The sequence below is a fragment of the Crinia signifera genome, chromosome 5 (assembly GCF_055691185.1).
Source record: "Crinia signifera chromosome 5, ASM5569118v1, whole genome shotgun sequence".
Lineage (NCBI taxonomy): Eukaryota > Metazoa > Chordata > Amphibia > Anura > Myobatrachidae > Crinia > Crinia signifera.
Window position 1 is genome coordinate 281,278,753 of NC_139221.1, and position 24,113 is coordinate 281,302,865.

At 44.1% G+C, this 24,113-nt stretch overlaps 1 protein-coding gene across 5 annotated transcripts in view; it reads right to left on the minus strand.

Moving 5' to 3' along the window:
• The window catches only part of VILL (villin like), a 149,359-nt gene that overhangs the window by 61,464 nt on the left and 63,782 nt on the right, over positions 1–24,113 (minus strand). For all 5 annotated transcript variants that reach the window (XR_014475065.1, XM_083189106.1, XM_083189108.1 and 2 more), the window contains exons 5-11: positions 20,540–20,736; positions 16,846–16,954; positions 10,596–10,706; positions 7,865–8,064; positions 6,165–6,243; positions 3,488–3,586; positions 238–391 (exon numbers count right to left, since the gene is read on the minus strand). Coding sequence is in view for 4 of the 5 variants with exons in the window: in XM_083189106.1 (XP_083045232.1) it covers positions 238–391; positions 3,488–3,586; positions 6,165–6,243; positions 7,865–8,064; positions 10,596–10,706; positions 16,846–16,954; positions 20,540–20,736 (949 nt within the window). In the remaining variant the exon portion in view is untranslated. The remainder of the gene's footprint in view (positions 1–237; positions 392–3,487; positions 3,587–6,164; positions 6,244–7,864; positions 8,065–10,595; positions 10,707–16,845; positions 16,955–20,539; positions 20,737–24,113) is intronic.

Sequence of the window (24,113 nt, forward strand, 5' to 3'; positions counted from 1 at the left end):
GCTTTACTTATACTACCCTACAAATATACAGAAGGCTGCTCTTATGTATAGAGTGGCACCTGTATTATGGAGCAAAAATAACGGGGCTAGATCTGGATGATGGGTAAGATAACATCCAGAGAGGTAAGGGTCTGGGAGTATACACCACCCCACAAAGAGAACGGGGGTTTCAATTTCCTCTCATTCACCCCCAGAGCAAATGCATTCAAATTTCTATTACGTTACAAAGCATCTTACCAATCTTCCCCACACTGTATGACTTCCCAAGTCCTTGTGTCTCTCCGAAATCTCTCCAGTTCTGGAAAAGCTGCTTGAACATGGTTGACTCCGCTCCATCATTCAGGACCTCAATGTTTGTGGTAGCTGGATATCCCTTGGCCTGTATGAAACCCTACAAGAAACACAATGGTGAATAACTAACGCTTCATCCCGTAGTCATATAGATATAGGGGGATATTCAATCTCCGGCGAGCACCTCCCATCGGGGAGATGCCCGCCGGGCCCTATTCAATGCTGTCTTCCCCGCCAGCATTGAGCAGGGTATCTTGGCAGAAGGAGCCCGACATCACTAGCTGTCGGGCTGGTTCTGCCGAGAACAGCCGGGAAGTGACGAGCTGACGGCTGCAGCTCGCCTCTTCCTGGCCGCAACTAGCGGCCACGCCCCTTTTTCGCTCCCCGGCAGGCGGGACATTGAATCCTGCCTGCGTGTTCTCGGTCGAGCTGACCGAGAACGGGACTGGGTCACGGCGGTTGAGCAAGCTCGACTGCCGTGACCCTGACATTGAATACCCCCCATAGACTCTAAGGGGGTATTCAATGTCAGGGTCACGGCAGTCGAGCTTGCTCGACCGCCGTGACCCAGTCTCGTTCTCGGTCAGCTCAACCGAGAACACGCAGGCGGGATTCAATGTCCCGCCTGCCGAGGAGCGAAAAGGGGGCGTGGTCGCGAGTTGCGGCCAGGAAGAGGCGAGCTGCAGCCGGCAGCTCATCACTTCCCGGCTGTTCTCGGCAGAACGAACCTGACAGCTAGTGATGTCGGGCTCGTTCTGCCGAGATACCCTGCTCAATGCTGTCAGGGAAAACAGCATTGAATAGGGCCCGGCGGGCATCTCCCCGATGGGAGGTGCTCGCCGGAGATTGAATATCCCCCTTACTGTGACTGGGGCATCTTCCAGGGGATTAAGCCTCAGGGGATCCTTGTCACAGAACATGTAACACTGATATAGAACAGCCATTAGTGCACATGTAGCTCTACAATGATCAGTGTAATTATTCATGTGCACACGTGTAACACGCTATCTGAGACACTGAATGTATTTGCAGTAAGTAAGCAATATAGTGGAATGTACCTTTTGTATGGCATAGTTTTTTCTTAAGCAAAATAATTTCCCAGATACACAATGTTTTCCGCTGGCATAAAATAGGAATTTTACCGGAAAATAAAGTAAAGTAACAGCTAAATTGAAAGGAATAAGTTTTACACCTGCAAACATATATTTTTAATAATTGTGAAATGGAATATTAACACCAATTATAATTAGGTTTTATGTATTTTATGTAGATTAAAGTGCAATTTCCTTGTAAAAAAAGGAGCATATAATGATATGAATCTAAAAACATGTTATGGTCACCTCTGATAGTCCGTACGGCATGTACTGTATTGTGTTCACCAATGTTATACACACAAAGTGGAAGAGTCCAAATAACCTACTCTCCCAGGGATGCCTGCAGCTTCTTCTACAAACATAAATCCATTCATACCGTACCTCTGCACAGGACATGTTGTATATTCAGCCTCAGTTCTGACCTGAACCTTTTATCAGGGCCATCTTAACATATGGGCTTACAGTGCAGCTGCCTAGGGTCCCACAATTCTAAGGGCCTTCGAGCAGGGGTTTGCTGGTGCCTCTGGAGTTTCTTGTGAGATTGCTGCCCGGCTACTTTGGTTGTGAATTACAAAGTCAGAGCTGCTGGAAAACATTCTCTACCGACCTATAGCCAAACAGTTAATGTCTGTAAGCATGGTAATTGCTGGATGGCTAATAACAGGTGGTAAGACACTGCAGGGGTTTTTTTCTTTTACTTAAGTTGGGGCACCAGTGCATTGCTTTGCCTAGGGCCCACAATGCCGTTAAGATGGCCCTGGCACACATAAGAAGTCCCTGTGTATCAGCAGATATTACCTTTGTAAATACATGCAGTGATGTACTTGTTATTATCAGTGGCGTAACTTGTGTAAGGCAGCCCACGCCACTGCTTGGAGGAGCGGGGGCTGCGTGGGCACCGAAAGCCTCTCACTAAATTGTCGGACGCTTAATGTCCTAGCAGCGGCCGGGGCTGATATTATGACAGAGAGCAAAAGCTCTATCATACGTCACAGCCTCCTGCTGCTGCTGCCGCCCGGCCAGTGTATGACAGGGCAGGGTGACAGCTGCCCCTGGACCAATCTGCTTTCTGCCTAGCAAGCAGGAGATGGTGGGGGCTGAGTGTCCTCCTCTTCCCTGTGCAGCCACGGACTCACGGAGCTGCCGGGTGTGCGTGCCTGTATACTGCAGACTCAGCGGTTCCCCAGCTTCTTGTGAAGGGAAAGCATCAAGGAGCTGGGGAACCGCTGAGTCTGCAGTATACAGGCACGCACACCCGGCAGCTCCGTGACTTCGTGGCTGCACAGGGAAGAGGAGGACGCTCAGCCCCCACCATCCCCTGCTTGTTGTCTGTCTGGCCAGCAGCTCCACTTCACTCCCTGCCCTCACGGCAGCCCAGCCTCAGGCAGCAAAACAATGTAGGTAACTAACAAGCATAAGAGGTGCGTGTGTGTGTGGGAGGTGACTAGTGTACAAAGGGTGTTTTTACAGTGGGATAGGTAGGTACACACATATATGACTATCACCCCCATCGATTATATATATATATATATATATATATATATATATATTAGGATGGGGGTGATAGTCATATATGTGTGTGTGTGTGTATAATGGATGATGTAGGGGGTGATATGTATATACGTATAATGGATGTGGGTGTGTGTGGGGGGTTGCTACACAAATATTTATATATAGAAGGGGTGATTTGCATACAATATATTCTGGGGTCAGGATGCCAACACTGGGTTACTGACAGCCAATTGGTGACAGTGGCGTAGCTATATATGTGGCAGACCCTGCGGTGGCTTGGGTGAACGGTGCCTGCAGGGTCTGTGGTGGGCGCCTGGGCTGAACTGACAGATGACCTAGGCAGCAGTGAGTGCTGAGCTGGTCCCGCTCCGTGCATATTTAATGAGCGGGGACCCAGCACAGTGTATATTTAATAAGTGTGTCCCCGCCCCATGCATATGCTCAGCGCTCACTGCAGCCTGGGTCACCTGTCAACTCAGCCAGCAGTGCCCATAGTGAATTGCCTCGCCCCTTCTTGGGGGGGCGCCAGAATGTTTTTGGCAGGGGGGAGAAAAATTTCTAGCTACGCCACTGGTTATTACAGTACTTACCACTCCTCTATTGAATGCTGCTTTCTTCTCCGCTGTGCTGGAGTCTTTCCCTCGCCAGACGAAGATCTTTACTCCTCCTTGATCTAGAATGTGGCAATCCTGCAGGAAGGGATGACACAAACGGAAGCCACTAATGGATGGAAGCCATGCTGTGTATGTAGGTCGCATAAGGTCTCATCATGAATGAACAGTTTACTATATGATTTGGAACTCGACATTTGTTGTATGGAAAGTAGGATGATATGAGCTCCAGCAGCAATTACAGATATAGACGCGCTCATCGTTGCTGCAATATGGCCACTAGTGCTCGTTTGGCGCAGAAAATAGCACCCTCGGTACAGAATCGCAATGCTGAGCCCATAGTTCCCTACCCTCTTGTATTCTGCAGGAGACTTCCTGAAATAACAGCAATCTCCATCTATCCCTTATTAGTATAGCAATCTCCCTCATGTCACCTAGCCACACTGTTACTTTTTTGTGGAAAAAGTAATGAGAGATAGATACATTTACATTGAATCAACAGCACATTAGCAAGTACAGTGGCTCTTACTAACTGCATTGGGGCTCATCTACAGATCTATAGATCCCTCTCAGAAGTAACAGTGCACCCCCACGCTTCTAGGTGCCACGTTCACAATCTCATTTCATAATCTCTCCATATATGGAACTAGACATGCCCTTTGGTGGAGCATGACACGCCCCCTCAATGGGGCGCCGTGCAAAATTCTGTTACCAACTATAATCTCCCTGAAACTAGTTTTCAAAAGCAGGCAAGTATGGTGAGCCATGCACTGCCGAATGCTTTTCAATGAGCCGCATGTGCGCCAAGGCTGAGCTCCGACAAGCGGGGCTACAAACTGTACCATAAAAAAATGGTACTGGTTTCCTAGCACGGCGCCTGCGATTTTGATTGTATCATCGCGGCTGCAAAAATTGCGTCGATCGCATGCCAACCAAATCGCATGTGACGCGATCGCAATTTTTACATTGGAATCAATGTAAATTGGTTCCTGAGACCCAATTTTACATTGATTTCTATGTAAAAAGCCCCAAAACCCCAATTTTTAATTGAAAACCCCTCACCTCATGGTTGAAATACCCCCTCCCCCATTGTTAACGCCACCCCACTATTGACGCCAACCCGAAGCGTGGCGAGCGCAGCGATCCCGCGAGGGGCGGCGGTACGCATCCTCCGACCTTTTCATACCCCCACTATCCACGTCGGCGTGGAGTTGATTTTTTAAAGTGTGGCGATCGCAGCAAGCCACCGAGCCCAAAGCGTGGCGAGCGCAGCGAGCCCCGCGAGGGGACACGCATATATACATCACAGGTATACGCGTCCGCTCGCCACGCTTCGGGCTCGGTGGCTCGCTGCGCTCGCCACACTTTATAAAATCAACTCCACGGATAGTGGGGGTATTAAAAGGTCGGAGGACACGTACCGCCGCCCCTCTCGGGATCGCTGCGCTCGCCACGCTTCGGGTTGACGTCAATAGTGGTGTGGCATTAACAATGGGGGGGCATTAACCATAGTTAATACCCATGACGGGGGCATATACAATGAGAAATTGGCCATATTGGCCCATTTCCCATTGTTTCCTATGTAAAATCGCGTTGATCGCGTTGGTGCGGGTGGCCCGCGATGGACGCGATTTTCACTTTTACCGGCAATTAAGCTGGTAATTGACAGAAAATCGCGTCCATCGCATGCCTTAAGTACCTTAACTTAAGGCATGCGATCAACCCCGAAGGGCACCGTGCTAGGAAACAAGTACCAAAAAAACTATAAAATCACAAATGAAGTGCACAATAGCGAACATTAGCGAAATGCCCTAATAACTATTTAACAAAATGAATAACTGTAAATAAATAACAATAATTATTTTAGTTCCTTTTAAGTGATGAAATAATTAGGTTTATTTGTGTAATTGAAGATAAACAGATGAGCTATTATTATTCCAGAATTTGGTACAAGCCCATTACCTATAGTGATTGCACATGATAAATGCTGAGCTTGTGTCTTTCCCCGTGTGACGGTCCTAATCTCCGGATTTCATGCATTTTTTGTATCCACGTTTCAGTTATACCGGAACTGAAAATCATGTTGTAAAATGAAAAAACCTCATAAAATAAATGAGATTTCATCTGATATTTATCACGAAGGGTTATGTGGTAACTCTGCTGCAGCTCTTGAGATGCTGGTGCAGCAGCATCCAGGAGTTTTTTGCACGTTTTTTTTTGCTGTATTCGCTCCATAAGACGCACACACTTTTCCCCTCCACTTTATTTGGGGAGAAAAATTATGCATCTTATGTTGCGAAAAATACGGTAATTATATTTTGTATTATTTACTGCTTCTAGTTCATGTTAGGAATGCCGCAACTCTGCCCACCTCCCTCTGCACACTGCTGCTCCTCTGCCATCTTGCTCTGCACACCTAAGCAATCTAGGCACAGACTGTATAGCAGAGCCTACTGTCTTTGTAATATACAGTAGGCATCTATTGTGCGCTTTGTAAATGACCTTGAGTCTGAATGAATGGATTTGGTGGTCTACTTAAAGCTTTGATTTTGGATAACTTTGGCTAAACAGGTGACTCCCTCCTTTATAGTTAAATAGAACTATGTTCTTTACATATTTTTGCTTTCAGATTTTTCCTGTTATGCAATTTACTAACCTCGTGCTGGAGGAGATCCTGGGTTAGAGGTTTCGTTGCGGTTTCTTGTACGACCAAGTCTCCGTCTTTTTCAAATACACTGCACAAAAGGAAAGCGATATAAATGAGAAAGATCACTCGTACTTACAGCTAATCGGCTATCTTCAAAGACAAAATCAATCTATTTACTTTTAATTAAAAAAAATTGCATAATTATTTTGGGCACATTTCAACACTGTAAAGGCTGTGATGTGCCGTTGATACTACGTGGAAATATGGGTAATGGTGGCATATGGCGGTACAGCAACGCTACTTTTAACTTATACCAGCATAGGGGAGCACAGTAATTATGCCTGATAAATGCAGATAACGCTCCCAGTGTATATACATGCGCAGAAATGCTGTGGCACATACGCAAAACACTGGTCCTGGTGCGAATTTGCGCCTGGTCAAATCAACCAGAATAAGGGCCTAGATGCAGTGCTGAGACCGACACATGCTCTATATCATATCACAGCACAATGCACAGCTCTCCCATTGATTATTCCTCGTGTTAGATTGGGTCCTTAAATAAAAAGTCTATTGTGTCACTTGAGTAAATATTTAATCTCACCTTACTCATGTTCACTGTACAGTTCCTATATTTACATTTACCTGTCCACAAACATGTTATATCTACAGTATGTGCTTAAAAGGCAACTAAATGTAAACATGAGGTCATATAATAGACACAATGCAGTTTGTGAGAGCTGGTTAAGGCCATATACTGTATGATCCATGAGCCACAACACATACACAGCACATACAGTCTCTCATACAAAGATGTAAAAAAACTTTACAAATTTTTGAATACTGTAAAAGATGACATTTAGGTGATTTCTATGTTTTACTATGGACCAGTTTGTCTATCGCCAAGATTTTCTATCTATAGCTTTGTATTCACACAGTGCACTGTGCGTGGGAATCATGGAAACTTTGGTGAGTGGTTGCAGATTTCATACGCTGTATTGGAGGGTGATAGACAAGGCATGGCAAAGAAACACCCCACACATGTACCCTTGTCATTACTTTAGCTTATTAATAAAGGGTAACTATGCAAAATGAAACTCTCCTTCTGCATTGCTTGTAAAATAAGGCCCACAATTGTCTGTTCCAAACTTTGCGAATAAAGCTGCTATTGTCGGCCAACTCCTCCCCTTTGCTCCTCCACACATGTGACCAGATTCCTCTGCAGAACCTATGTACCCACATCTGCATAAATGGAGGCACTCTGATTTCTATTAGTGCTGTAGAGCTGCTGCTTTCTGCTTCTCCTTTACCTCCTGTACCATATTTAGTCAAAATTGACATCACTTAGAACTTATGAGGGAGTACGAATGCAAACGAAGCATCCAATGGGTGTGTTGGGGGAATATAGTCCCAGTTACTGCCTACTCTGAGTATCTACAGCATATGGTAGGTAGTAATTACAGCTAGTCTTGCGGCTGGTGGTCTGGGGGCTGTACGATCATTATATAGATATCATAGTCATATTAGAATTCCGTTTGCTTTAGGTGTCTGAAATTGCTACTACACTACATGTGACTTGAGAGTTAGGCCCTAAATTCAATTAACAATGTCAATGCACTGTTTCAGTTTTCTATGTATATACAGTATCTTCCAAAAGTGTCAGATATACTGTAGGTCAGGGCTACATGCCAGGCTGCTGCTCTGTGACTTACTGGTAAAGTCTGACATTTGATTTTTGTTGCTCGTCTGCCTTTTCATCTGGAACTGCGTCCTTCAGCTCCCCGGTCCTTGCCCCTAGCACGGCTGTCATCACCTGCATCAAGTCGGGGGAATCGTGTTCATTGTCTATGATCCCAATCTGTGCTCGTCCTCCTCTCTCATCATCTCTTATACTCTGAGCCAAGGCGCAGGCCTGGAAATAGACACATTATTTGTTAGGCTTCATGTAGGGAAAGACCTACTAAAATGCCTTATCTATTAATAAGTGATATAATGTCTGTATACTGTATATCATACACCAGAGATAAAACATGTATGACAACTTGAAACAATGACACTGTACCCTGCAGAAACCAATCCACAGGACAGGGAGCAGAATAGCCTATTCTTGGCACAGAACGTGGCGTTAATTATAGGGGCTAGATGCGAAGCAGGAACACAGAAGGGGATTACAATAGTTGATGTGGAATTGGATCAGGGTTTGCATTAGTGTTTTCCAGACAATGGAAAAATCCTAACTTTACAATTCCCCAGAATGAAAAACAGTGGCGTAACAATCATAGGCGTGCGCAGCACATTTTATTAGGGGGTGCACTGTCAAAGCGGTGTGCCTAGCACCACCTTTTGGGCATGTCTAACACTGCCATTGGGTCTGTCTAACACCACCAATCAGGCGTGCACTCACTACAATATAAAACGACTCTCAGCCAGACCATTATATCCGGCCTATTTCAGTTTTAATCTTCTAATTACTCTGTGTAACAGTACGTGCAAATAAAGTCAAAATCATATCTGGATGACGCAGGTATGTAGTGATATGACAATTAACAAGGCAAAACACACATAATTGATTGATGGGCGCTTATTTTAATGGAATACAGGTCTAAAAAGCAAAAGTCTTTGGTAAAAGGTATTGCTGGTATTACTAGCAGCAATAAGTGTGGGTATGGGGGCACAGCATTAGGGGGTGCCTGTGCACCCTTAACACTCAATGTGCGCACACCTATGGTAACAATAGCCCCACAGACCCCGCGGTGGCGGGGAGGCGCTGTGTAGGTGTGGGTGCCGGGCGTCTGCGGGGCTATTGTAATGCTGCTGACACCTGTTGGGACCTCACTATGTAGATCGTTCAGAAAGTGTCAGCGATGTGCACCAGCGATTGTGCATAGGCGATTTCAGTTAAGCAGGGGAAAAACGTAGATCGCTGATCACTTTCGCTCATGTCACAAAACACGGACGATGTAGAGTCTTTTGGTAGGCGATTTAACCAGATTTATCCTGCATGCATGATCTTCATCTCCTAGCGATATTGACAGCGACGTGTGCTTAATTTCTAAGCGATCTAGTCAAATCTAGTCAGACCGCTTACAAAATATGCCTTTATCGCTATGTGTGTAGGCCAGTGGTTCCCAAACTTTTTTGCATCACGGCACGCTAGATTATCAGAATATTTGTCAAGGCACCCCTAGGTGCAAAGTTTGCTACCGAGAATTTCAGAAAACAATAATAAATTAAATAAGTTGTGCTTATATGTCATCCTTTGGTACAGTTATGTGGTGAGGGACAGGATTCACTTATTTTTATCCACATATTTTAAAACTGGAAGCCACAAGCTCTGGTTTTGCCTATTATATTGACCAGAAATTATTTGAATCGGTTCTGGACCACCAAACCGAGGCACCCCTGCAAGTGCTCCGAGGCACCCCAGAGAGCCGAGGCACACAGTTTGGGAACCACTGGTGTAGGCCCTAGTACTATGCTGACATACTGTAAACTGACAGATCCATGATGATAGTGCTGGAAGGACAACGAAATGACTGCATAGGCATGTAGTGTATTAAACATGCTGAAGCTGGGTGTAGACCTAGGGAGAGCATGTGACACGGGGTATCCAATAGGGGCATGGGGATTGGCAGATTAGCTGGGATAATAGTAGCTGAAATGGGAGGAGACTCCCTCTCTTCCCAGGAAAATTCCCGCCCTCCCTTCCCTATTTGTTTGGTTCTTGGAGGGTTGGTGTTAATCGCGTTAGCTGATTGGCGGGAAAGAACAGCAAGTTCATAGATTTTAGATTATTTCTTAAGTTTTGTTGAGTTTTCGGTGTGCTCGGTGTGCTCGCTTTCGGTGTGCTCGCCTCTCATTGGCTTAGGCCTTTCGCTGGATCACCCGCTCGGGGACAGCGACCCCACCCGGATGGCTGGGTAGTCAATGTCGTAGGTTGAGTGTATACCGTTTTTCTGAGTTAGGCTGATTTACGCAAGTTAGTTTGGGGGGTGGAGCTTAACATTTTTAGCCGTTCTTTCTGGCCACCATAAAATAACCAATTAAAATAAACAAACATCAAATTAGCTTAACGTCTAAATAAATTCAGCTAACAAATTCTGCCAAACCTATGTCTCCGAGTCTTTATTTTAGATTAGTTTATGTAGAAGTATAAGTACACCATTTTACATGCTAAAGGTCACATATCTGCTGATAGAATGTTTAGGCTGCACTGTAGCAATCTTACAATAAGACATTTGTATGTGTAATGTATCATAATAGCGCCACTAACACCTATGCACTACTACACCTAAATTGTGTTGATGTACACAGAGAAAATAATAAAATGGACAATGTTTCATCATATACTTCAATTGCTTGGTTGCTTTAAATAGAACACAATCTTCCTAGGAAATATGTAACATGTAAAACAAACATCTCTGAATGTTCAGTTTTACTGACCTTTATTCTCTCTGACTTGTTACTTTCTGGTCCATTCCATTGGATGATCACTTTACCAAGGTCCAGTAGGAAAACATCTCCTTTGTTAAAACTGTTCCAGGACAAATCCACCTGTGAGAGACATATGCCAGAAAGTTACTGTAATGACATCGCTGTGCTTCACCAACAGACACATCCAATACCAATAGCTATAACTGTGTAATTCTTAGTCTTCATGTAAACATACTCTGCCTGCTTAATCATGTTGCTTAACCCTTTGAGTGCCAACATCTCTGAGAGATGTGTAAAATATCTGCTAAAAATGCCAGCATCGCTCACATTTGTTATATAAATTCAAATAAAAAATGTTGTGTAAAAAAAGATTATATTATATGCAAAGAAAGATTATATTATATATTATAATATAAACATTAAAAGGTCATTATGATGAATAAAAAGGTTTGTTTGGCAATTTTTAAAGAATCATTTTGACAAATTTACTTGCCACTCAAAGCGTTAATATATTACTTTATTTGTTTTAGGTCTGTGTTTTTCAGTAATCAATTTGTACTATTAAGAACAGGGGCGGGATTCTCTAAACTAAAAATGCAGTAAAAACCCTGTTATCTGTGTTTTTACTGCATTTTGGGATGCTCTAAAGAGCCCTCGCCGGATTACCGCAATGGGGGGCATCACCAGCCAAAAGCTGGCGAAGCCCCATAGAAGCCTATGGGCTTTTACTACGACCCACTGCCGCCCCGCACTGACCCCCCTCAGGCACTGCATATTCTAGAACTCTGAGTTATCAGCTTACTGCTAAATAAGCGCTATGTGAAAATGTTAGAAGGATAATGACAGATAAACAGCCTAAAGCTGACCATACACCTAAAGATTTATTCTCCGATCTCCTAGTTGAAAAACAAAATTGGTAATTTATGGGAGCAAAAGACAGTTGACCATTTGCTTAAAAAAAAAACATGGCCAGCTTTACTTGATGTCATACACCTTTGTAATCAAAGTCACTGGTTTAGAACTGTCCGTTAGCATCTGTATCTGCTCATATGACTTCTCACGGTTTAAAATGAGCTTACTTGACCTAAATGTTTAAAAAAATTATGGGGGATATTCAGATGTGCAAAAGAATGCGACCGCAGTGTAAATGCTGGAGGGGGTGGTGGTGGTGGGGTGGGGTGGAAGGGGTGGTGACTCGCAGTTGTGACAATGACTATTTGGCATTGTGGGGGCACGGCCTGGACAACGCAGACCTTACAAGTAGCTTCTGTGAATGAAAAGATGGTTGGCTCTGTAAGGCAACCACAAAATATTGCTGTCGCATAGCAGGGAGGGACCCGCATACAGGGCGGCCTTGCCCTGTGCTGGGTGATTCCCCATTAATTACAAAGAATTAAAGAATCAATAGATCTGAGGTTACCAAAATTTGGAGAAAAAGGCAAGACTAGATGGGCCAAGTGGTTGTTATATGCTATCAAATTCTATGTTTAGATAAATGGAGACATGTATAAGAAAAAGAAATGAAAGAAAGAGAAAGAAAGAAAGAAAATAGCAAAAGAAAACAAACAAAATAAATAAATAGAAAGAATGAATGAAAGAAAGAAAGGAGTGAAAGGAATGTACCCATTTATAAAACATTATTTGCTGCTATGTCCCTGAAAACACCCATTTTTAGGGACTAGCTTCAAATATTAGGTATCCCGCAAATGTAAGATGTAGGGCTCACAGCAGATCTGATATTCCTGCTGTGATCTCTCCATATGCTGCCCGATTTACCAATATTGGGAATGCAAAGTATTTCCGATATTGGCCCCCACTGTTACAGCAATCTTTAGATTGTAGCCTAGGGCTACAGATCATGGGATGTAGTTCTGGCAGGGTTCCACAGGAAACCTCCACTGAAAATGGCCCCTGTGTATGGCGGTCACACAGACCACACATACAAAGCAGCACAGTCGACCCACACAGCACATTGCAGGAAAAGATAAAGAAAAAAAATCAACACAAAAATATGAAATATAGAAAAAAGTAACAAAGAAAAAAGAAATACATGTAAAGAAAGAAAAATTTAAAAGAAAGCAAAAGGAAGGAAATAAAAAAAAGAAAGAAAACAAGAAAAAAGAAAGAAAAACAAAATAAGGAAAGCAAAGGAATTAAAGAAACAAAGAAAAAAGTGAAAGAAAGAAACAAACAGAAAAAAAGAGAAAGCAAAAAATCAAAAAATCTATACAAAAAAATTAGATGTAGAAAAAAAAGAAATAAGGTAACAAAGAAAAAGAAATACATGTAAAGAAAGATACAATGAAAAACAAAGAAAGAAAAAGAAAGAAACAAAGAAAAAGAAAGCAAAAGAAAGAAAAAAGCAAACGAAAACAAGAAAAACAAACTGAAAATTCGAGAAAAAAAAGGAAAAAATAAAGCAAGGCAAGCAAAGGAATTAAAGAAAAGAAACAAAGAAAAGAAAGAAAAATAAAAAGAAAGAAAAATAAAACAAAAATGAACAAGATACAAAAAGAAACAAGTAAAAAAGAACAAAAAATGAAATATAGAAAAAAAAAAAAATATTGGGTGCCTGTACAATAAAAAAATCGGGTCGCATCGCATGCGCTCTGATCGCATGCGATGTGACGATTTTTGGTTGTACAATGACATAAGATTAAAAAATTGGGCGCCCAGATAATACACAAGTACCGGGAAAAAAAAGTAAAAAAGAAAGGAAGAAAAAGAGACAAAAAAAAGAAAGAAAGAAAAAGAGAAAGAAAGAAAAAGAGAAAAAGAGAAAGAAAGAGAAAGAAAGAAAGAAAGAAAGAAAGAAAAAGATAGAAAATGAAAAATTTTAAAAAAGAAATAAAGAAAGAAAAAATATTAGTAACAAAGTAAGAAAGCAAAATAATGATATAAAGAAAATAGGAAAGTAGAGAAAGAAAAAAGCTAAAAAAACGAAGAAAATGAAAGCAAAAGAAAAAAAAAGAAAAGAAATAAAGATAGAAATAAAAAGAAAGCAAAGGAAAAAGCAAAAATAAAACAAAAACAAGAAAGAAATGAAAATACTAAAGAAAGAAATGAGAGAAAGAGAGAAAGAAACAAACAAAAGAAAATTTAAGAAATAAAAATAAATAAAACAGAGAAAAAAAGAAAGACAACCAAAAAGAGAGAGAAAAATAAAGAGAAAGAAAGAACTTCTGTTTTCTGTACTAGATTTAATTTTATTGAAATTATATTTATTTTGTGGTTTAAGGTTATTTCTAGGTGCACTTTCACACCCAGCCATTTTCTCCTCTTTCCTCTGTAGTCTAGGGGCATTCTTTAGTTAACTGCGGCCTTTACAGAGGGTGACAGGCTTGTTGCAGTTCCTGTAGCTATTCAGTTGGGGTTTTTTTTGTTTGCAACCTCCCAAGGTTCTAACAGAAATCTAAATGGGTTTTGTCCTTACTGTAGCCAGTGTGTCAACACATAGCTCCAGTCACTTAACCCAGTACCTATGGGTTAACACAAATTAACCGTGGTTTTAGCACAGGAGGAGATTTGCGTAAAATTGAATAGCTATTGGTATTAAAGCTCAATGCCACTCTCTGGGGCTAATTGAATATGCCCTACAAAATCCTTTGCATGAATGTATGTTATATACAGTAGATATTTGTATCTTGTTTATTGTATGTACAGAACTTTACTAAAAACATGTAGGCTAAGCAAATACTAGGTGGGTATAAGTAGATTAGATGATAGGGGGGCCCCACGGTATCTTAATCTGTGTTGGGGCAGGTGGAGGGGGGGGGGGGGTGTGACAGCAATTACTAGGGAGATGGGAGGGAGAGATCACAGCATCGCTGTATGATCCAAGAACGTGGTAAAAAAAAGCAACAGAACGGTCCAGACCAAACAGGGAGGCTGTGATCTCTCTATCCTCTCGCTGCTGACTGCTGCCACATACACCCCCACAGACGGCGATAATTTGTAAATGGTGTTTGCACAGCGCTCGGAATGAGGAGAAGGCTAACCCTTAGCAGCTCGCACCTGTAGGGGGGAGTCCTAATACCCCCTAAATAAAACAGGTGAAGGATTTGGGTGGTGCTGGCGCTCTGGGGTTGCTGTAAGAGGTGGAATTGGTTAAAGTTTAGAGACACTGATGTTGTGCTTAAGCAGGTGGGCAAAAACTGTAGGCTGGGTGTTGAGAGATGTTAATGGACCAACGTGGTCTGTGGACCTATGGTGACCTGTCCCACTGGGGTTGTTGTGAGGAATGGTTTCAGAGTTCAAAGTTACTGATGGTGTAATTAAGCAGGTGGGCAAAAACTGTAGGCTGGGTGTTGGGAGATATTAAAGGACCGGTGTGGTCTGTAGACCTTAGATAACCTGTCCCTCGAAGAGTAGTCTTTCTACCTGGGGGACTTGAGGCTGGGGGTTCTGAATTGAAGTTGCTTGCTTCTGGGCTGTAGTGCTGGTACCTCAGATGCAAGGAGGATGTGTCAGAATAAATAGGATAACAGAATGGTTGCTGCTGTAGCAACTTACCCTTAGGTCTTGTAGAGTCAGCGTGCACTTCTGTCCTGGATGTAACCTGGTGTGGCGATCAGACGGCAGGAGGAATGAATGAAAGATAGGCTGTAGACTAGTGCTTGCAATGTAGCACAATTTATTGTAAAACAATATACAATTGGAAAAGGCTGGATTACCAAACGCGTTTCATCCCATAAAGGGACTTTTCCAATGGTCATTCATTCCTCCTGCCGTCTGATCGCCACACCAGGTTACATCCAGGACAGGAGTGCACGCTGACTCTACAAGACCTAAGGGTAAGTTGCTACAGCAGCAACCATTCTGTTATCCTATTTATTCTGACACATCCTCCTTGCATCTGAGGTACCAGCACTACAGCCCAGAAGCAAGCAACTTCAATTCAGAACTCCCAGCCTCAAGTCCCCCAGGTAGAAAGACTACTCTTCGAGGGACAGGTTATCTAAGGTCTACAGACCACACCGGTCCTTTAATATCTCCCAACACCCAGCCTACAGTTTTTGCCCACCTGCTTAATTACACCATCAGTAACTTTGAACTCTGAAACCATTCCTCACAACAACCCCAGTGGGACAGGTCACCATAGGTCCACAGACCACGTTGGTCCATTAACATCTCTCAACACCCAGCCTACAGTTTTTGCCCACCTGCTTAAGCACAACATCAGTGTCTCTAAACTTTAACCAATTCCACCTCTTACAGCAACCCCAGAGCGCCAGCACCACCCAAATCCTTCACCCCCACAGACGGGACACTCCACAGATGGGGAGGGAGTGTTCTGCTTTCTCAACCATGGCTAAAATTGTCCAGTGTTTGGAACGCTACAGTTTTTACCAAGTTCTGAAAACCACTGCTCAGTTTATAGCCAAATCTCGTGCTTAAGTGAATTACACATCATAGAAAGAAGGCAGAATAGATGCTTATACGAATCCCTCCTTTCCCACCTCCAGCTTTTGCAAGGGCACAAAGCTTTATTAAAGCATAACCACTCAAGCATTATTCTGAACAAGATGATAAGCCCCATACACATGGGGCGAACAGGGAGGCGGTGCTGAGCGACGGACTTAAGCATGATCGCTCAGCACACATGGGGGTAACCTGCGATGCACACCACAATGTGTGCTGAGTGATTTGTGCAGAGCGAGGATTTGCCTATAGTTTATAGGCAAAGCCCCTCGATCTAGCAGGAAAGATAGTGCAAGAACTGTCTTTCCCTGTGAGCAATGGCGATGCACGGAACCGCACATCGCCATTGCCCAGGGCTATACAAATGGAGCGATTATTGCTCCAGTTCTATGCGATCTAGTCAGATTGCTTAGAAATTAGGTGAAAATCGCCCCGTGTGTATGTCCCTGAGCGGTTTACAACCCTGCTATTTTCCCCATCATCGGTCAGCAAACACACTGGGCAAATCGCAGAACCGCAGCCCTATAGAACTCTACGCAAATTCTCCCCTGCTGTGGATCAGTCTGTTTGGTCAACTGAATCCAATGGCTGGATGTTTGTGTTTTGTTCTTATTTGGTGATAATTACATTATCCCCAAACTAACAGATGACATAATAGGAGCCATTTAGGCTGCATTTTTTGCTTTTAAAAGTTCCATCGCCCATAAGGCCATTCAGTCAGCAAATCAAATTTGGTCATTTATACAGGAATGAAACTGACATTTTTCCACAGGGCAAAGTAAAGCTATGAAAGGCTGAATAGCTTAACACACACACAAGCTACAGACCACCCACATACCTCAGTGGCAGAGACATGTTTTTTCCCCTTCACATGAAGTAAACGACGTATGTTGTACATGTTTGTCTCCACATGTTTAAATCCGGAGGCAACTCCTCCTTTCTTGTATCTGGAGAATGAAATCAGAAACGGCATAAAACACACTGCACAGGAAAACAAACAGCAATGGAAAAATAACATACTGTACAGTAACAATCAATAGAGTTCATGTAATATTCATCTAAATAGGTTTATGAAGCATCCAATGCATTTTTAAAGCTGTCCCATAAGGATGGGATGCGGTCATTTGGTCTACAGCATGATGGTCGACAGTCATTAGGTCGACATGGAAAAAGGTCGACATGGTTCTAGGTTGAAAGGTCATTAGTTTGACAGGTCCTTAGTTCGACAGTGTCTAGGTCAACAGTCAAAAGGTCGACATGGGATTTTTCACTGTTTTTTTTGAGCCGACAGGAGGTATTTCATGCCCTACCATCCACTAGGGCGTGGTGGGAGAATAAAATAGTGTGCCCGACGCATTGCGAGCACAGCGAGCGATGCGAGGGGATGTGGTGCACTTTAGACTATGTCTACGTTGACTGTGTTGACATTCAGGTAAAAAAAACAGTGAAAAACCCCCATGTCGACCTTTTGACTGTTGACCTAGACTGTCGAACTAATGACCGGTCAAACTAGTGACTTTTCGACTTAGAACCATGTCGACCTTTTCTCATGTCGACCTAGACCCATGTCAACTTTTTCCCTTGTCGACCTAACGGTGTCGACCTAATGACTGTCGCCCATCATGCTGTAGACCAAATGATCCCAACCCATAAGGATATACACTAGCACCAACCACAGTGAACAGACATAGATCACTTATATACCTAGCAACATGCACATATGAGAATTTTTGATGTGAAGACATCAGACATGCTCATGTAACACTGGGGTGTGCCCCAAACCCCCCTCACACAGAGCTAGATTAATGGGGAGGCACAGGGGTAAGTTACCCCCCAATATGCTAATCACAGCTGTAGTTTAGAGCTTGACTGTATTGCCAGCTGGGAAATAGAAGAGGGCAGCGTAGTCTGAGCAAAGGAAGGGCAGCAGGGGAGCGATCCTGGGGGAATTGCAGGGACTCCAGTCCCGGGCCCAGGACGAGAGTTTATAAAGTATAATTTGTCATAAACAAAGTTCACATTTCCCTTAAAGCAATGTAAAGGTTGAGTAGTGCGGCCAGTGGTGCCGACACAGGTCTCACCAGACATGTCAGTTGTTCGAGTATGAGATGGGGGCCCTGTCTATTTTGTCAGTCCTGGGCCCCACAATTTCTGACGGCAGCCCAAAAGGGCAGTACAGCATTGTACAGTCTGTGCCAGGCCGGCATCATGGGACAGAGAAGGGGAGAGACCAGTGGCGGCTCCCTAGTGAAAGTCACCAATGACCTGCTGTCAGCCAAATCCAAGGGTCACTTCTCCCTGCTTATCCTTTTGGACCTATCTGCTGCCTTTGACACTGTAGATCACCCTCTCCTCCTCCACACACTCCAAAACATTGGCCTCTCTGGCACAGTCTTCAACTGGTTTTCCTCTTACCTTTTCAACCGTTCCTTCTCAGTCTCTGCCTCTGGCTCTACCTCACCACCTTCTATCCTTCCTGTCGGGGTTCCGTCCTTGGCCCCCTTCTGTTCTCTCTGTACACCTCCTCTCTGGGTGCACTCATTAACTCCTTTGGCTTCCAATATCACCTCTATGCGGATGACACCCAAATCTACCTCTCCTCTCCTGATCTGTCCCCCACTGTTTTCTCTCAAGTTTCCAACTGCCTCTCTGCCATCTCTTCCTGGATGTTTGAGCGATTTCTGAAGCTGAATATGGACAAAACCAAACTTATTATCTTTCCCCCCACCCAGAGCTATGCTAATATCTCTATCACTGTTAACAACACCATCATCTCCCCCGTTCCCCAACTCCGCTGCCTGGGTGTCACTCTCGACTCCTCCCTCTTCTTTGCACCCCACATCCAAGCCCTGGCCCATTCTTGCCGGTTCCAGTTATGCAACATTGCTCGCATCAGGCCCTTTCTCTCACAGAGTGCAACTAAGCTGATCATCCACTCATTGGTCATCTCACAGCTCGACTACTGCAATGTTCTCCTTACCGGCCTTGCTCAATCCCAACTGGCTCCTCTCCAATCTGTCCTCAATGCTGCAGCCAGGCTTATCTTCCTCTCCCGCCGCTCTAATTCTGCCACTCCCCTTCAACAAAATCTGCACTGGCTTCCATTCCCCTACAGAATCCTCTTCAAACACCTCACACTCACATACAGGGCCATCTCTACTTCCATTGCTCCATATATCTCTAACCTCATCTCCATTCATAAACCCTCCTGCCCTCTACTGTCGGCTGATGACTGTCGTCTCTCCTCCACCCTGATCACTGCTTCCCATGCTAGAGTACAGGACTTTGCCCGTGCTGCACTCCTTCAGTGGAACGCACTCCCTCGCTCCATTAGACTCTCCCCAACCTTGCAAAGCTTCAAACGGGCACTGAAAACTCACCTATTCATCAAAGCATACCCTTCCACTGCATAAACCAGCTGGTTCTCCGACCCCTTGCCTGTTTACATCCTGCTATCTAACCACCACCCACTTGCTTGCACCTCTTGTAATCTGTCTGTTTCCCCCTCATACTAGATTGTAAGCTCCTCCGAGCAGGGCCCTCTTCCCTCCTGTTGTGAAAGCCCTCTTCTATTCACATTTCACTCACAGCTCTCCTCTACTCCAACACTCAGTGACCATCTTTGTCCGCATACTCATCTCCATCATTGGCATCAAGCCTCTAGTTGTATGTTGATTGAGTCCTCACTACTTACATTTAAGCTGTAATGTGTATTGATCTGTGGTGCTCTTTATTTGTACTGTATTTTTGTTATTTATTCAAGGTTATGCCAAGCTTTGTCTCCCTGTATTGTTCCTTTGTACGGTGCTGCGAAACACTTGTGGCGCCTTATAAATAAAATTATAATAATAATAATAATAATAATTGGTCTGCAGGACTGCAGCCCCTCCTGTGAAAACCAGGAGGTTTCCAGTGTAAAACAGACAGCCAGCATCAGAGCTCCGGTGTGTGCGCACGTTCTCTACAGTGAGCACGCCTCATTGTGATACAGCTGAAGGAAGGTATGCATTGCTCCAGAGAGGTGCATGGAAGTTTGTTTTATTTTAATAATATTTGTGTGTAGATCTTTATTAAGAGTATCATTTTGTGTACTTTAATTAATATTAAATGTATTAAAAGTGTGTATTTTGCTCTGTATCTGTGTTTGTGTGCTTATGAGTACATCATTTATTTACAGTAAATGCACACAAACATTGGTACAGAGCAAATCAAACTAATAACCTGCAAATAATTAATGACTGCTTGCAACGAGCAGTATCCAGGAAATTGCAGCCCCCCTTAAGTCTAAAGGCAGGAGCCGCCACTGTGTACAAGTGTATGATTTTGTGTCTGTATGAATTAATGTGACTTTATAGTGTATGGCTGTGTATGTATGTATGTATGTATGTATGTATGTATGTATGTATGTATGTATACCCAAATATAAGTAGAATCTGATTGGTTGCTATGGGCAACATATCTAAGTTCTAAAAACTCCAGAGAGTCAGACTGAGCAAAAGTCACCAATGAAAAAGCATAAGCTGAACACTCACATAACTCCATTCTTAAAGTAACTTTTAAAGGTGGCTGATTCATTCCCCTGCACCTCTCTGTGTTGTATTGGGCTCCCCCCCAAAGCATCATCCAACTGGGTGGTGTAAACGGCAGCAGCCCCTTGTTCATCCTGAGTGGATTCCTTCCCTATCCAGTAGTGGAGATCACTGGACATGCCGCTGCTCGTTTTCTTGCTCTGCACAAAAAAGAAAAGCAAATTGCTGATCAGAAACAAATAAAAGGAGAACTGCAGACCTATTACTGCAATAAAATCCATCAAAATGCATAGTATTCTGCTATTTAGTTTTATTTGAACTACTTTCTTCATACAGTCAAACAATAGTGGATCACCAAACTTGACCTTTTGAACCAACATATGCAAAAGGTCAATAGATGAAAAGATCAACAGTGATATTTTTTTTATGGGGGGGTAACGACTATGGGTACTTGTGTATTATCACGGCGCCCACCTTTTCCATCGTAGGGCATTGTACAACCAAAAAAAGATTTTTAATTGTACAAGCACCCAGATGCCTGGTTCCTATGTTAAATGCCCCCTAGATCCGATTTTTAATTGTATACCCACCCTGATGGGTTATGACTAGAGACAGGATTATATGCAACATAAAAAGCTTGAAAGATGCATGCAAATATGCATGAAAAATACTTAAAATATGCATGAAAAGTGTTAAAATATGCTACATTAAATAATAAAAAAAAAAGTAATTTTTAATTTATTTAAAAATCAGCATACAATTAGTAGCAAATAAACCTCAAAAATAGGCCCACAGCATCTGCAGATGTCTAGTGCTGTACACAGGATTTTTTTCTTCCTTAGTGCTACAGCAGACTGCAGCGTCCTAGGCTCTTCTTGCATCAACAACACGGACCCTTGTCTCCAGCACCGATGGATCAAATGTCAGCATAGCGTTTGAGGGCGGTGCAGTGGAAGGCTTCCTCCCTGCGCCACATATTCACTGTAACACAGCATTTCCTCTGCGCTGCGTGATGTCACAACCCTTCCGCCCGTCTCCTCTGCTGCAGAAGTCTCTTGGTGTAAAGTCCCAGGCCAAGGGCAGGCAAAGGTTTAGGAGCTTCATAATGGCATCCGCCTGACTGACTTGAGCAGTGTCAAACATAGCGTACATCCAAGGTTCCCCACACTGCGCACATATTGCCCCAGCCTGCACACTCTACCACTACCTGGCCAGCAGCAGTAGGGCATTGCAGTGCTGTGACTCGCGGGTGGGAAGAGGGTTGGGCCTAAAATATGCACCATCACTAGATTTTAGGTAAAATATGCAATAACCAGTGAGAATAGGCAAAATATGCAAATGCATATGAAAATATGCAAATGCATATAATCCTGTCTCTAGTAATGACCATGTTAAATGCCCCCCATTGTTAACGCCACCCCACTATCAACGCCAACCCAAAGCGTGGCAAGCGCAGCAGTACGCGTCGTCCGACTTATTTATACCCCCACTATCCTCGTCGGCGTGGAGCTGATTTTATATAGTGTGGCGAGCGCAGCGAGCCACCGAGCCCGAAGCGTGGCGAGCCCCGCGAGGGGACGCAGATGACTTCACATATATTCAGCGTGCGCTCGCCACACTATATAAGGTCAACTCCACGCCGACGTGGATAGTGGGGGTATGAAAAGGTCAGAGGACGCGTACCGCTGCGCTCGCCACGCTTTGGGTTGGCGTTGATAGTGGGGTGGCGTGAACAATGGGGGGAGCATTTAACATAGTCATTACCCATCAGGGTGGGTATACAATTAAAAATCGGGTCTGGGGGGGCATTTAACATGGGAATAAGCCCAAATCGGGCATGATCGCGTCGCATCGCATCGCATGCCATTATAATGGCATGCGATGCGACGCAATATTAAAATTGTATACTCACGCCCGGGGAAAGGCTCAAATCGGGTCCCATCGCATACCTTAATTAGTGGCATGCGATGCGATGGGCGCCGTGATAATACACAAATACCCGACTATGTCCCAATCCCACCATAAAAGGCTCACAATGTAATGATTTTTACAGTGAGCACAAGTTATCCCAGCCTAATGCCCCCCATACACGGTCTGTTAATCGGATCCGTTGTGTGCTTAAACAGCACACATCGGATCGAATCGCATCCCTAGTGCATGCAGTGTGCATGCACTGCGATGCGATCCGATCCGATGTATAGCTAGTACAAAAAGTATGTGCAGCACATACTTTTTGTACCGTACTATGTGATGCGCAGGAGCGCGCATCGCATAGTACAAAACGGAGCCATACACAACAGACAGTGTATGGGCTCCTTAAGAGTAGACTTACTCTGACTTACTCAGCGGTGGAATGGAAAAATGCATATCTGGCCTGAATCTAACGTCACACACCTATAACACTTAGGCACGCCTGCGTTTCCCCTACACTCCCAGTGGTTTTTATGGCACTCCATGCATTTTTCTGAGCATTCCTACTAGACATCTGGTTTCCACCTACTTCTTGTCAATCACCTAGCGAATCACATGCAAACAGAAAAAGTAGCAGGGCGGTCTCGTGTTTGCATACTATGGGCCGTACGCATGAACAGTGTATCGATAATCGGCCACTGTGCAAATTGGCAGCCGGGCAATCAGGTCTTTGTTCTTTGGGAGGCTTGCCACCTAGCAACAGCAGGTGGGTTAGGCAGCAAGCCTCCCGAAAATGCTGAGGGAGAGGAAATGATAAATGTTTCACTTACCTCTCCCTCTACAGCGCCGCTGGGGGCGCGCGCACGCCGCGTCACGTGCACGCACACGTGAGCGCGCCCCCCAAGCGCTGGTCAGATTTTTTCTGTCAGCAGACATGGAGGACAGTGTTTCTGTGTCTGCCACAGACTCACTCTATATGTCCTCCATGCCTGGCAGTATGAAAGGGGAGAGAGGCCACAAGAGGGCACTCTCTCACTCCTCATCAAACACATCCTCTTCTGAGGAGATATTTACAAAAAGAAAGAAAAAGTCAGTCAGACAGGTGGTGCAGACTGACTCAGACTCTGAGGTAAATGAGTCTCCCCAGGAAGAGGCAGGGTCACCCTACACCTCAGGGAGCCCCATTCCACACAGGAAAAGTCTTAAGAAGACAGATAAAAGTAAGTCTTCTAAAAAGGGGACCTGTTCAGGTGATAAACCCCTTTTTCCTGACATTGCCCGTAGCAGGCAACCTGATAGTGCTCGGAGCAAGCACACATCCCCTGCCCGTAGCTGGCAAAAAAACTTTCCTGCCCGTAGCAGGCAGCATGAAGATACCCGTTCCCAGTATAAAGGGTCATCTGTTAAACAGTCACATCACTCCCATAGGGAGCGTAACCCCCCTCCCTCAGTGGATTGGGAGTCAGAAGAAGTAACCAGAACATCAGCTTCTTCAAAATGGGGGGAATATAGTGACATTCAAATGGCTAGAGTGGCTCTTGCAGGGAAGACCCCCCCCCCCACCTAAGCTATATGCTACCCACTGGGCACTGAAACAAAATTCTGAGGTACAGAAGTTTGCTCAGCTAGCATTCAGAGCAGCACTGATTAAGGAAGATGAGTTAGT